The 12,284-nt window shown below is 44.1% G+C and overlaps 2 protein-coding genes across 2 annotated transcripts in view; one reads left to right on the top strand and one right to left on the bottom strand.

Annotated features, from left to right (window-relative positions):
- LOC122116397 (NACHT, LRR and PYD domains-containing protein 3-like) overlaps positions 1 to 12,284 on the top strand; it is a 54,292-nt gene that overhangs the window by 28,369 nt on the left and 13,639 nt on the right. The window contains exons 6-7 of the mRNA XM_042690075.1: positions 10,451 to 10,621; positions 10,741 to 10,911. Coding sequence (XP_042546009.1) covers positions 10,451 to 10,621; positions 10,741 to 10,911 — 342 coding nt within the window. The remainder of the gene's footprint in view (positions 1 to 10,450; positions 10,622 to 10,740; positions 10,912 to 12,284) is intronic.
- Positions 5,543 to 6,923, bottom strand: Tex13b (testis expressed 13B). Its single transcript, XM_042690055.1, has 2 exons — positions 6,465 to 6,923; positions 5,543 to 6,256 (listed from the first exon to the last, which is right to left on the bottom strand). Exons 1-2 carry the CDS (start codon positions 6,921 to 6,923, stop codon positions 5,543 to 5,545), a joined length of 1,173 nt encoding a protein of 390 aa, XP_042545989.1.

Raw genomic sequence — 12,284 nt, 5'->3', positions numbered from 1 at the left:
ATAAAAGTCTCAGACTTTCCTGCTCTAGCTGTCATTGAAGCTTGATCCTCAGATCTCAGCCTCCTGAGTAGCTAGGATTACAGGCATCAGCCACTGATGCCAGGCAAGAGTACATTTCTTTTTGGACAATATAACCCCTCACTCTCCCAATTTTCCTCTCCTGTCCCCACCTACAAGTTATATGGTTCATTTTCAACATCATGTCTAGGGAGTACCACTGCTGTATTTGTTTATTCTTTTCCCCTGCATTTCTCTGCTCCTCTTACCCACCCAAAGACAGATAAATACAACCAATACAAAAAGAAAATAAAACAACACTGGAGAAAAAAATTGTTTCCATTTCCTGGAATTCATTTTGATAAATATTATTTTATATGATTAGAGGCACATAGGCATTGAGACTTTAATTGGTTCTTACCTTACTCCATGCAGTATGTAGATCCTTTCCTCTCCACTTCCCATCCTCTACCCTCACAGTTATTTCTGTAAGTGACCAAAGAAGCTCCCACCCCACCCCCTGGCCCTGCCCTGTGTCCTCACTTTCAAGTCTTTGTCCCACTTCACAGTCACAAAACCAGGGGTTCCTTTGGCTTCCTATTCCATTTCCATACACAGTCATGTCTATGTCCTTGTCCTTCCTAACCTAGAGGAAGCAATACCCTTTCCAAACCCACTCAAATGAGTAAATTCATTGCCTTAGTGGATTTTTTTTGCTGGTCCTGGGGCTTAAACTCAGGGCCTGGGCACTGTCCCTAAGCTATTGTATGCTCAAGGCTAGTGCTCTACCACTTGAGCTATAGCACCACTTCTGGCTTTTTTTGTTTATGTGGTACTGAGGAATCAAACCCAGGGCTTCATGCATGCTAGGCAAACACTCTACCACTAAGCCACAGTCCCAGTCCCATAGTGGATTTTTGTGGACATTAATATTACTTATGCAATATTGCCCTGTATTCCACCCCACCTCCCAGTGCTGCAACCCCCATCCCTGGATAACACCTTGTTTACTAAATGTCTTCAGAGAGATTTTCCTGTTTGTACCCAAATATGAATTTCTAATGTAAGGCAAGTAAAAGTATATGTATGGTACCTTTAGGGACATTTAGAAAGAACTTTTGGTGGCTTTGTTTTACATGAAACAAAAGTGATCTTGTTGCCAAGTACAAGTGGTTCACATCTGTAATCCTAGGCTGAGATTGGGAGGATTGGAGTTCAAAGACATCCTGGGCTGGCCCAACTGGTAGAGTGCCAGCAAGCCAAGAAAATTGGAGGCCTCTGCGTTTAAGCTCTAGTACTGGCAAAAAATGTCTGTCTGTCTGTCTGTCTGTCTGTCTATCTATCTATCTATATCTATATTTTATAGCATTAGAGTATCCCTCCTGGGACTACCAATCTCCCTTTCCAGTGTACCTTCCTGGACCCCTACTCCTATCCCAAACCAAAGGGGTTTGTTTCAGTTGGTCCTTATTTGAATAGGGTCTTTTATTCAGTTTCATGATCCTTTCCTTCACCTACCCTATTTCTCAAACACATTTCCACAGTTACTTCAAGTTTATCATTCCTCAGAAGTCAGCATTTAATCTTCTACCATGGCTCACTTTTAGGTGCCTTGTCTATCATCCAAGTGCAGGCAGGACCTCCCCCTTGCTTTCCCACATTCTAGACACATAATTGATAACCTCTCTCTTCTCTGTCCCAGAAGAACAAATAATCTTTCTAAATTCATCCCAGAAAATAAATTCACATTTATTTTTTTAACTTTTGTGAGTATTTTATCATTTTATTTTACAAAAGTGTGTAAAAGTAGTAAAGGGCTCTATTCCACCCCCACACCACCTACCACCCCATACTCTGGTACCATATTGCCTCTTATCCTGCCTTTGAACCTACTCTCTCAAGGTTAATCCTGTATTTGCTAAACATGTACCCTCTATACCTTTCCTGTACATATACATAGTTCTACAAACACACATCTTTGTATGTATATATATTTTTGTAGAGAATTTATTTTAAAGGGATTTTTTAAGTGAATGCTGGGCACCAGTGGCTCACTCCTGTAATCCTAGATACTCAGACTGAGATCTGAAGATCACAGTTTGAAACTAGCTGGGGCAAGAAAGTCCATGACATTCTTATCTCCAATTAACAAGCAAAATGGTTGGAAGTGAAGCCTCATGTGGTAGGTGGCTACACTTGAGCAAAAAATAATTAGACATAAATACAGCACCCAAGCCCAGAGTTCAAACCCAAGGACAGGCACATGTACAAAACAAGTGACCTTGTATGACTTAAAAAAGTGTAGCGATAGAACAGCCACACCTCTAATGCAGTGTTCATTTCTTGTACCCTCCACCCTTCTACTGTCTCCTCCAGCTCAGGTTTCTCTGATGTTCAGTGTTCCCTCTGTCAACCATGCAACTCCTTTACTTCCTACTCTTCACAGCCAGGCCCTAGAAGAAGAGCGCCCCCTGGGGGCCCCACTTCCTCACTTATCGCTCCTCAGTCCTGGCCCTTTGGCTTCTACCCTGTCATTGCTCTGAATTTGCTTGAAGAGCCTAAGTAAATGCCAGAACCACTCACTGACTTTACTTTCCTGCCACACAGGGCCCCTCAGCCTTTGAGACCTTCTCAATTTTTTTGTGCCAGTCCTGGGACTTGAACTCAAGACATGGGCACTGTCCCTGAGCTTCTTTTTGCTCAAGGATGGTACTTGACCACTTAGCCACAGCTGTACTTCCAGCATTTTTTTCTGAGTAGTTTATTTAAAGATCAGAATCTCATTATGTAGAGCTATGGCTCAAGTGGTAGAGTACTGACCTTTAGCAAAAATGCTCAGGAACAGTGCCTCAGCCCTAAGTTCAAGCCCCAGGATTACTAGCAAACACACACACACACACACACACACACACACACACACACACACACACACACACACACACACACACACACACAATTATCTTTAATTGGGCTTCAGTGGCTTAGACCTGTAATCCTAGCTACTCAGAAGGCTGAGATCTGAAATCATGGTTTGATGCCAGCCTAGGCAGGAAAGTCCATGAGACTTTTACCTCCAATAAACCACCAGAAAACCAAAAGTGGAGCTGTGGCTCAAAGTGGTAACGTGCTACCCTTGTGCGAAAAAGTTCAGGGATAGCACCCAGGCCCTGAGTTCAAGCCCCCCGACTGACAAAGAAAAAAAAATCTCATGGACTTTCCTGCCTCCCCCAACTGGCTTTGAATCTCAAATCTCAGATCTCAGCCTCCACCAGTGCCAGCTGACCTTCTCTTTTGATTCCTGACTATTTCAGATTTAAGTCCCTTATTTCCTTCGTGGCTCCTAGTGTGGGGGGATGATCTCGTCCTCAAGTGTGCATGTGGAAATATCTGGAGACATTTTTGGGTGTCACTAACTGAGGGAGTGGGGAGTGAGCAGCACTGGCATCTACTGAGTAGAGTGTTGACATTGTGCTGAACATCCTGCAGTGCTCAGACAGCCCCTGACCCCCTGCGGCAAAGAAATCTCCAACACCTCAGGTCAAGTATACTGAGGTTCAGAAATCCTGTCCTACAGGGGGATATACAGGCCCAATGACATGGCTGGAAAATGCAGGCTGGGGTTCTCACCCTCCCCCAAATCCTTATGGTTGTTTATCCACATTCAGCATGATAGTGGGAAGGAGGAGAGAATCCCAGAGGAATGCACCATGCTTTGACCAGCAAAAGCTGGGCACTCCCACTTGCTGACTCACCCTGGCCATGGTGTGAGTTCCCTGGTGAGGCTGGACAGCCCCAGCACTCCTCCCTTGCAGCAGGTGCTGCCATCCTCTGTTCACAGCCTCTGCTTAGAGGTGGCAAGTCTCTGCCATGTTCACTTGGGTCAGGCCTGTTTTGGTTCTTTTTTTTTTTTTTTGTCGGTCATGGGGCCTGAACTCTGGGCCTGGGCGCTGTTCTTCAGCTCTTCAGCTCAAGGCTAGAGTTCTACCACTTGAGCCACAGCACCACTTCCGGCCTTTTCTGCTTATGTGGTGCTGAGGAATCAAACCCAGGGCCTCATGAATACAAGGCAAGCACTCTATCACTGAGCCACTTTCCCAGCCCCTGTTTTGGTTATATAACTTGCCCCTAAAGAGTCAGCTATCCAGTTCATTCTTGGGGACTCTTGAGATGCAGGAATCCCCATGGCTTGCCCTAACCCTAATATAGCTTTCTTTCTACTTGTCAGGTGTCTTTTGATGGTGTTTTGATTGACTGGAAACCAGTTGGCCCATACCTGTAATTGTAGCTGTAGTAGGCAGAAGTTGGGGAGGATCACTCTTCCAGAACAAGCTGGGCAAAAATTTCACAAGACCCCAGGGTCTCAACAGAAAAATCTACACATGGTGGTTCACACCTGTCACCCTAGTTAGCTATGTTATAAACAGGATCATACATGGTTCAGGATGGCCTAGGCAAATAGTGAAAGTCTATCTCAAAAATAACCAAAGCACAGAGGGGGGGTAACAATGCTCGACAAGAAATGTGCTCATTACCTTATTCGTGTTACTGTGACCCCTCTGCACAGCATCTTTACAATAAAATACTAAAAAAAAAAACCAAAAAACAAAAATAACCAAAGCAGTGAGCCAGGTGTGGCTCACACCATTTATAATCCTAGTTATCAGGAGGCTAAAACCTAGAAGATGGTGATTTGAGGCTATTCTAGGCCCAAAAGTCCAGTAGTCTCAAATCTCCAAAACAACTGGCAAAAAGCAGAACTGGAGGTATGGCTCAAACTCCAACATGACAAAAAATGCTCTGATACTAATGATCTGCTTGCCCTGAATAGGAACCCACTCAAGTTAGGTTAAACAAAAGGAGGTATAGATAAGTGGGTCTTCACATAGCACAGTTGGAAGAAGTGAAAAGTAGCTGAATTACCACCATCCTCCAACTTTCTGGAGTCACTGCATTGACACCTGAGCTTTTGTTTATCTGCTTCCTGGAATCTCATACTGGTGTCCTCTAAATGATGCATTCTGTAAGGCAACCGATTTTGCTTCCCTACAGCCAGGGCCAGGTGTCCGTCCTCACTGTGCTTGGTTGTGACCCTGGCCCCAACTCCCAAGTGACTCACCGTGTCATGACCCAACTCAATCCTGACCAGAATCTGCCTTGCCCTTCAGATTCTCAACCCTGCGGATAAGTTTGGCTCAGAATGGGTGCAGTAACCACTCCTGCCTGGATCACCTAAGGCCCATGTGTAGGATGAAGGTGGGATTTTGTATATCAGGGTTCACCTGACAGCAGTGTGGGGAAATGTACACTAGAACTGCTCCACAGAAGCTGGAGTAGTTATGGAATATTGTATGCTAATGCTCTAGAACACAGAGGGAGTCTTCAAAACATGCCTCCACCCATCTACATCCTCCCCCATGGACCTCTCCCTTCCACTCCTTTGACCCCTCCCCCAGCTCCACCCAGGCCTCCCATCTCCTCACACAAAAGAAAATCTCTCATTTGCTGTATGCATGTGCTTTTAATTCATGTTGCAGAAAGAAATACACTAAGGGCTTTGCAGCCAGATGCCCTTCCCACAGCGGATGCAGCTTTCTCTCTCTGAAAAATTCACTGCTTTACACCATGGACAATCCCAGTCCCCAGGCTGGTGAAATAGGGGAAGTTTTCGCTCTTCCTGGGTTTCATTGTCTGTCTTGTCCTTTTGGAGTTCTTGAATGTCAATTCCTGTAGCCCCCACATCAGAAAGCAGATTAAAATCAGAAGTCAGGCAATAGGAAGGCACTGGAGGTAAAGGTACTATGCCCCTGGTTGATGGAGGAGATGGGGTGGACATGACTGGGAAGGGGCATTCATAGGAGTATGTGAATGAGTCAGGGAGCTGGACGGAAAGGAGCTCAGGGGAGGCTGTGCCCTGTTGGGTTCCCAGGTGAGAAAAGGTAGCTTTTTCAGGGGATTTGACAATTCCCTCCCTCTGCCCACCCAGAGAGTAATTTTTCCACTCCATAGCTCCCAGTAGCTGCTGGAAGCTTCCTTCTGGCTCCTGTGTGGCGTCTGTTGCCACCATCATTGCTGGTGCATCGCCTGCTTTTGGTTCCTGAACATTTGTCCTAGGAATTTCCATCACTGCCATCTCTTCCTTCTCATTTGCTGGATGTATAAAGGTTCCATCCCCTCCACCAATGACAGAGGCAGCAGCCATGGCCATGGTCTTGGTATTGCCCAGGCCTGGCCCCTCTGCCATTGGGAGTGCACTCAGTTCCTGGGGAGAAGTAGACTTGTTAAAAAGCTGTGCGAGGTGTTGTGGGAGATAGGGACGACTAGTAAGGGGTTGGGTGGGCCTCTCAGCCATCGGGAGGGCATTAAGTTCCTGGGGGGAAGTAGACTTGTAAAAAGCTGGGTGGGGGGGGGGAGAATAGAGATGAGTAGTAAGAGATCGGGTGATGGGGGAGGGGCAAAGGTGATCTTACTGCTCGGAGGAGCTTCCACCTCAGCATGTCACGTTCTTTCTGCACCTCTGCCAGTTTGGTCTGTATCACTCGCAGCTGGAATGCGGCCTCTCTGCGCTCCATATCTTGTTGCTCGGAGAGCTGCTTCAGGTCTGAGGCCAAGGCGTTGGCTGCCGACTTGTGCAGTCTAGCAAAGTTGTGCAGCCACTGCACCCGGCGCCCATGTAAATAACCCTGCCTGCGAGCGAAGCGCACGCCCAAGGCCAGGCTGCTCCAGGCACAGGCTTCCTGGACCTCTCTGGGCACCGTGCGATCCTCTAAGATGGCCCTGAATTTGTCCTCTATCTCTTCCCAAGACAAAGACAGGTTTTCATGATAGAACTCGGGCCCTTTAGGGTGCCTTGCCATCTGCTCGTTGATAAAAGCCAAGACGTTGTCATGGTGAAAGCCACTAGTGGGGTCATCCGGTCTCATGGCCATGACGGTGAAGGGACCCTTTGGCTTTGGCTCTGCCTGAGAGAACCCGGATTGAACCGTTAGTGGGCATTCGCTTCGTGGGCATCCCTTCGTGTCCATTCTGCTTCAGTGACCTCTTCCCTCCCCAAGATTCTAGAAAACGCCTCCACCCACCCTAGAACCTCCTCTTGCCTTAGACACACCCCTTCTAGGACATGCCTCCCACCAGGCCTTACCTGGCTGGTGGGACCAAAGGTAGTACAGGCTACCAAAGTCTCCTACAGCTTCTCCAAAAGAGTACCTGCTGCCTTTCTGATTGCTCCGGGGAAAGGGAAGAACGACCCCCCAGGCCTGGCGCTTTATACTCTGGGACTGTTCCAAACTTCCAGATTTTGAGGGGTGAGGTGGGATGCCCCAGAGGAACAACCATCAGCCCCCTTTCTGGGAAGTAAGGAAACCTACCTTGGTTACAATTTGTTGAATGTGAAAAGAAGCGGGACTGATCCAAAAAGACTTAAGAAGAAAATGAAGTTCTTTTAAACCACTCCAAAAACTCCAATCCCCACCATAATGGTTTGCCCCATACCCACTGGAGATGGCGGTAGGACCGAATGGACAAAATGTTCTAGAGCACAAGACAGATACAAACTTGCAGTTGCATCCCAGCTTAAAGAAAGTCAAGGAACGGCTCCATCCCCCACTGCTTTCAGAAGGAACACTAGCTACCCTAAGTAGGGATAAGGTGCAACCATTTTGATCTCCGAAATGTGTTTTAAATTTATTTTTCCTGATGGACCCCATTCCTAGTCAAACTTATTTCTTTTGTTAACCACTGTGGTCCTCTGACATAAGGTCTCCAGCCTACCATTTCTTTAGAAAAAGATGCAATCAATCTGTTTTTTATTTAAAAAATTTTATTTTGGTTTGGTCATGGGGCCTGAACTTGGCTTGGGCACTGTCCCTCAGCTCTTCAGCTCAAGGCAAGCGCTCTACCACTTGAGCCACAGCCTCACTTCCAGTTTTCTAGTGGTTTATTGGAGATAAGAGTCTCACAGACTTTCCTGCCTGTGCTGGCTTTGAACTGCGATGCTCAGATCTCAGCCTCCTGAGTAGCTAGGATTACAGGCGTGACCTACTTTTTTTTCCTTTTGATGGCATTCTTAGGGCTTGAACTCCGGGCTTGGGAGCTGTCCCTGAGCTTTTTCTCCTAAGGATAGCATTCTACAACTTGAGCCAAAACTCCATTTCTGGATTTTGTTGGTGGCTAATTGGACAAAAGAGTCTCAAGGGGTCTTCTCTGCCTGGACAGGCTTCAAACTGTGATCCTGAGATCTCAGCCTTCTGAGGAGCAAGGATTACAGATGTGAGCCAGCATCTCCCAGCCTGATCATGTCTCTCACCCCCACTTTAATATCTGCAGATTAAACTAGGTAGACCACAGGTTGAGTCCTATTTTGCCACTTATTTGACTTTATGCCATGCCAAGTCTCAGTTTTAACTTGTGAATGTACAATGAGGCCTAAATGCATGACAATGCATGTAAAGTTGAGATGTTTCCTATGATCCCTTTTTTAAAATAAAATATGTAAGGGAGTATGTGTATTCCTGTTTCCATACGTTTCTATAATCTGCAGAACCATAAAGGGGAGGATATATACTACATTCAACATTTACATACCCCTGTTTTAATAGTGATAGGGGGCAGTACGAATTTAGGATTTTTGAAAAATTATATATATATATATATATATATATATATATATTTTCCTTGTAAAAATGTTCAGATTAAGTATGTATTGTTTGCAAAACTAAAAAACAAAAACAGTGACCCATGGTGGCTCACACTAGTCTATAGGCAGAGATTTGAGAGGATCTAAATTTTAGGCCAACCCATGCAACAAGTTAGTGAGGATCCTATCTCAAGCAATGAGCTGGGACTTGGTGGTACATATGCCTGTAATTCCAGCTGCTTTGGAGGCATGGTTAGGAGGATTACTGTCTGAGGATGCCATTGGCAAAGATGAGAGACTTACCAAAACAAAAACCAAAAAACAAAGCAGAAAATATCTGTGAGTGTGGTCCAAGTAGTAGAGCTTGCTTTAAAGTGCAAAGTCCTCAGTTCAAACCAGGACTTAAAAAAAACAAAAACAAACAACTTTAGGCCAATACCATCTGATCATTTAAAATCATTCTTCAGTTCCTACAAGGCACATATTATAATCCAACTTTAGAGAACCATTGACATGTGTGTGTGTGTGTGTGTGTGTGTGTGTGTGTGTGTGTGTGTGTGTATGTGTGAGAACTGGTCTTTTAAATTTCCCTCCCACCTTCCCTCCCTCTCTCTTCCCCTAGTTCCCTCTGTACTGAGGGTTGAACTTACGCAAACCCCAGCAATTTTCAGTTTTTCTTTTACTTCACCTACTGGCCTTTGTGTAAGCTGACCCATGTGTGAGTTTCCCTGTCTTTCCTATTCTCTCCACAACTATCTCTTTATCCACCTAAAGCCTATTCAATTTCTCTTTCTCTTACATAGGCACTCAAGCATTTCTTCCTTTCAAAGGTATTTCTTGATCTTCCAAACCCCATTTTGAATTAGGGTTGAATTATGCCACTTTACATACCTTTTCACCATACCATTTTTTTTTTTATCAGTGCTGGCATTTGAACTCAGGGATTCATGATTGCTAGGCAAGTACTCTACTAATGAGCTACATTTCCAGCCCTTTCTTCCACTGGTTATTTTATTTTTTTGGGGGGGGGGGGCCGGTCGTGGGGTCTGAACTCTGGGCCTGGGCGCTGTCCCTCAGCTCTTCAGCTCAAGGCTAGTGCTCTACCACTTGAGCCACAGTGCCACTTCCAAGAACTGTACTTGAATGAATTCAAAGCCTCACACTCTCACTTGATTTGTTTTGTTCATGGTTGGCACTCAGCTACTTGGGCTATGACTCTAGTTCCAGCTGACTTGTGACAGATTTGTCTTCAGCTTTATTGTCTTTGTTGATTTTGAGCCTGTCTTCAGATCTCAGCCTCCTTTGTAGCTAGGTTGATAGGTGCCACCAGTGTCTTGTGAGCCTGTTAATTTTTTGCTCCCCATGGTAACTGGAATGCCCAGTGCGTACCACCATTCATAGCTTCTGCCATCTAGATCAAGTTTATCAGACTTTCCTACCTAGGCTCCCCTATGCATGAGCTAGTGTGTTGTATCACTGTACTCAGCTGTTGATTGACAAGGGGTCTTAAGTATATGCTCAAGCTAGACCCAAACTGTGATTCTTCTAATCTCAACCTCCCAAGTAGCTAGGATTAGGCACCTGGCTTTCTCTGTAATACTTTTCACACTCGATTGTAAGTTCTTAGTTTGCTAATCTTTTCTTGTAGTGGGTATTACTTGAGGGCATAGTTTATCTTAAGCAACTCTGTTTTAAACTTGAAGCACAGTGGTAAGTACCCAATAAGATAATTGTTAAATGAGTTCAAAGAATTTATTTCTTTTATACAAGTACCTTAAAAGAGAACCATATTTTCTTTCCTGAATTTTTTTCTTCATGCAGATTGATTTTCTGCCACCTCACAGCTTCTTGTGGTAGAGACCTCTCCTCAGTTTTTGAAACCAGCCAGTGTCTGACAGAGTTGGAATTTGTAAAGAATACCCTGGAAGATTCAGGAATGAAGCATTTTTGTCATGGATTAAAACACCCACACTGTATGCTGCAGACTTTGAGGTAACTGTTAACTGGATAGTTTGTTGTTTGTGCTCATATCATGTTTTTTTGGATAGTTTCTGTTTTTGTGGGTGTAGAGCACGAGTATGGTAATTGGATTATTCTTCTGTTCTCTGCAGGTTGTACCGGTGCCTTATTTCTTCTGATTCTTGTGGAGCACTAGCTGCTGTTCTTACTACCAATCAGTGCCTCACTGAGCTAGAATTTAATGAGACAAAACTAGAAGCCTCAGCTTTGAAGTTGCTCTGTGATGGCTTAAAACATCCAAACTGCAAAGTACAGAAGCTCAAGTAACTATTTTTCATTACTCAGTAATTTTAAAAAATATACAATTTAATACTGATAACTTGTTACCAAAATACAATTCAAGGAGTCTTAGGAAGGATAAAAGTGACAGTCCCTAAAATTGTCTCTAGGTAAACAAGCTTAAGATGAGAATTTTTATTATAGTTTATTATGTTTTTATTATAAGAATATTAATAGCTCACATTTTTGAGCTATTTCTATGTACTAAACACTATGGTGAATGCTTTGTTTAATTTCTTTTAATGTGCAGAAGAACTCTAATGGATCCAAATTATTATTTTAATTTTAGCAGAGGAAAAAATTGAAGCGCAACCTCATTAGGCTGAAGAAACTTGTTAAAGACAATTCAAAACCCCAGTGTATCTGACTTCAAAGTCCATGATGTTTTTAGTAATTTGTTATGTATATCTTAGGGTTGTCCAGATAAAGAATCAGTAGAGTAGTGGTAAGGGAACAGTATTAATATATTATTATTATTTTTTTTTTTTTTGCTGGTCCTGAGCACTGTCCCTGAGCTTCTTTTGCTCAAGGCTAGTGCTCTATCACTAGAGCCACAGTGCCATTTCTGGCTTTTCTCTTTATGTGGTACTGAGGAATCAAGTCCAGGGCTTCATGCATGCTAGGCAATCACTCTACCACTAAGCCATATTCCCAGCCCCAAGTATATTAATTTCAAAAGATTGGCTTATGTGATTATGGAGGCAGGCAGGTCAAAAACCTGCAGGGTAGGCTGGAGACTTAGGAAAGAGCCCATGTTGCAGTTCAAGTTCAGAAGCTGGCTGCTGAAGAAATGTCTTCTGAGGAGGAAGTCAGGTTTTTCTGTTAAGGCTTCCAATAGATTAGACAAGGCCCATATTATTTTATTCGAAGTCTACTGATTAAATGCTAACTTCAGTTTGAAACATAACCTCACAGCAACATATAGAATAATGCTTAACCAAATATCTAGGAACTGTACCCTAGCTAAGTTGACATATAAAAGTAATCCTCACAATCTTTGTTTGAAAAAAAAAAAGAAATAGCAATACCCATGTATGTGCATGCATGTGTATGCACACACCAGCTCCGATTCAAGGGATTGAACCAGGACGTGGGTACTGTCTCTTAGCTTTTTCAGGCAAGTCTAGCACTATATAATTTGGCCTATACCTCTACTTTCTGCTTCTTTGGTGGTGGTGGTGGTGGTGGTTGTGGGCACTATCCCTGAGCTCTTTTCCTCAAGGCTAGTGCTGTACCACTTTGAGCCACCGAGCCACTTCCAGTTTTCTGGTGGCTAATTTGAGATAAGAGCCTCATGGATTTTCCTGCAAGGGGCTAGCTTCAAATGGTGATCCTCAGATCTGTCTCCTGAATAACT

This window comes from Dipodomys spectabilis, unplaced genomic scaffold (genome assembly GCF_019054845.1).
Source record: "Dipodomys spectabilis isolate Male_0828 unplaced genomic scaffold, ASM1905484v1 ptg000132l, whole genome shotgun sequence".
NCBI lineage: Eukaryota > Metazoa > Chordata > Mammalia > Rodentia > Heteromyidae > Dipodomys > Dipodomys spectabilis.
Note: the sequence above shows the minus strand (reverse complement) of the source record. Positions and strands in the feature narration are given on the sequence as shown.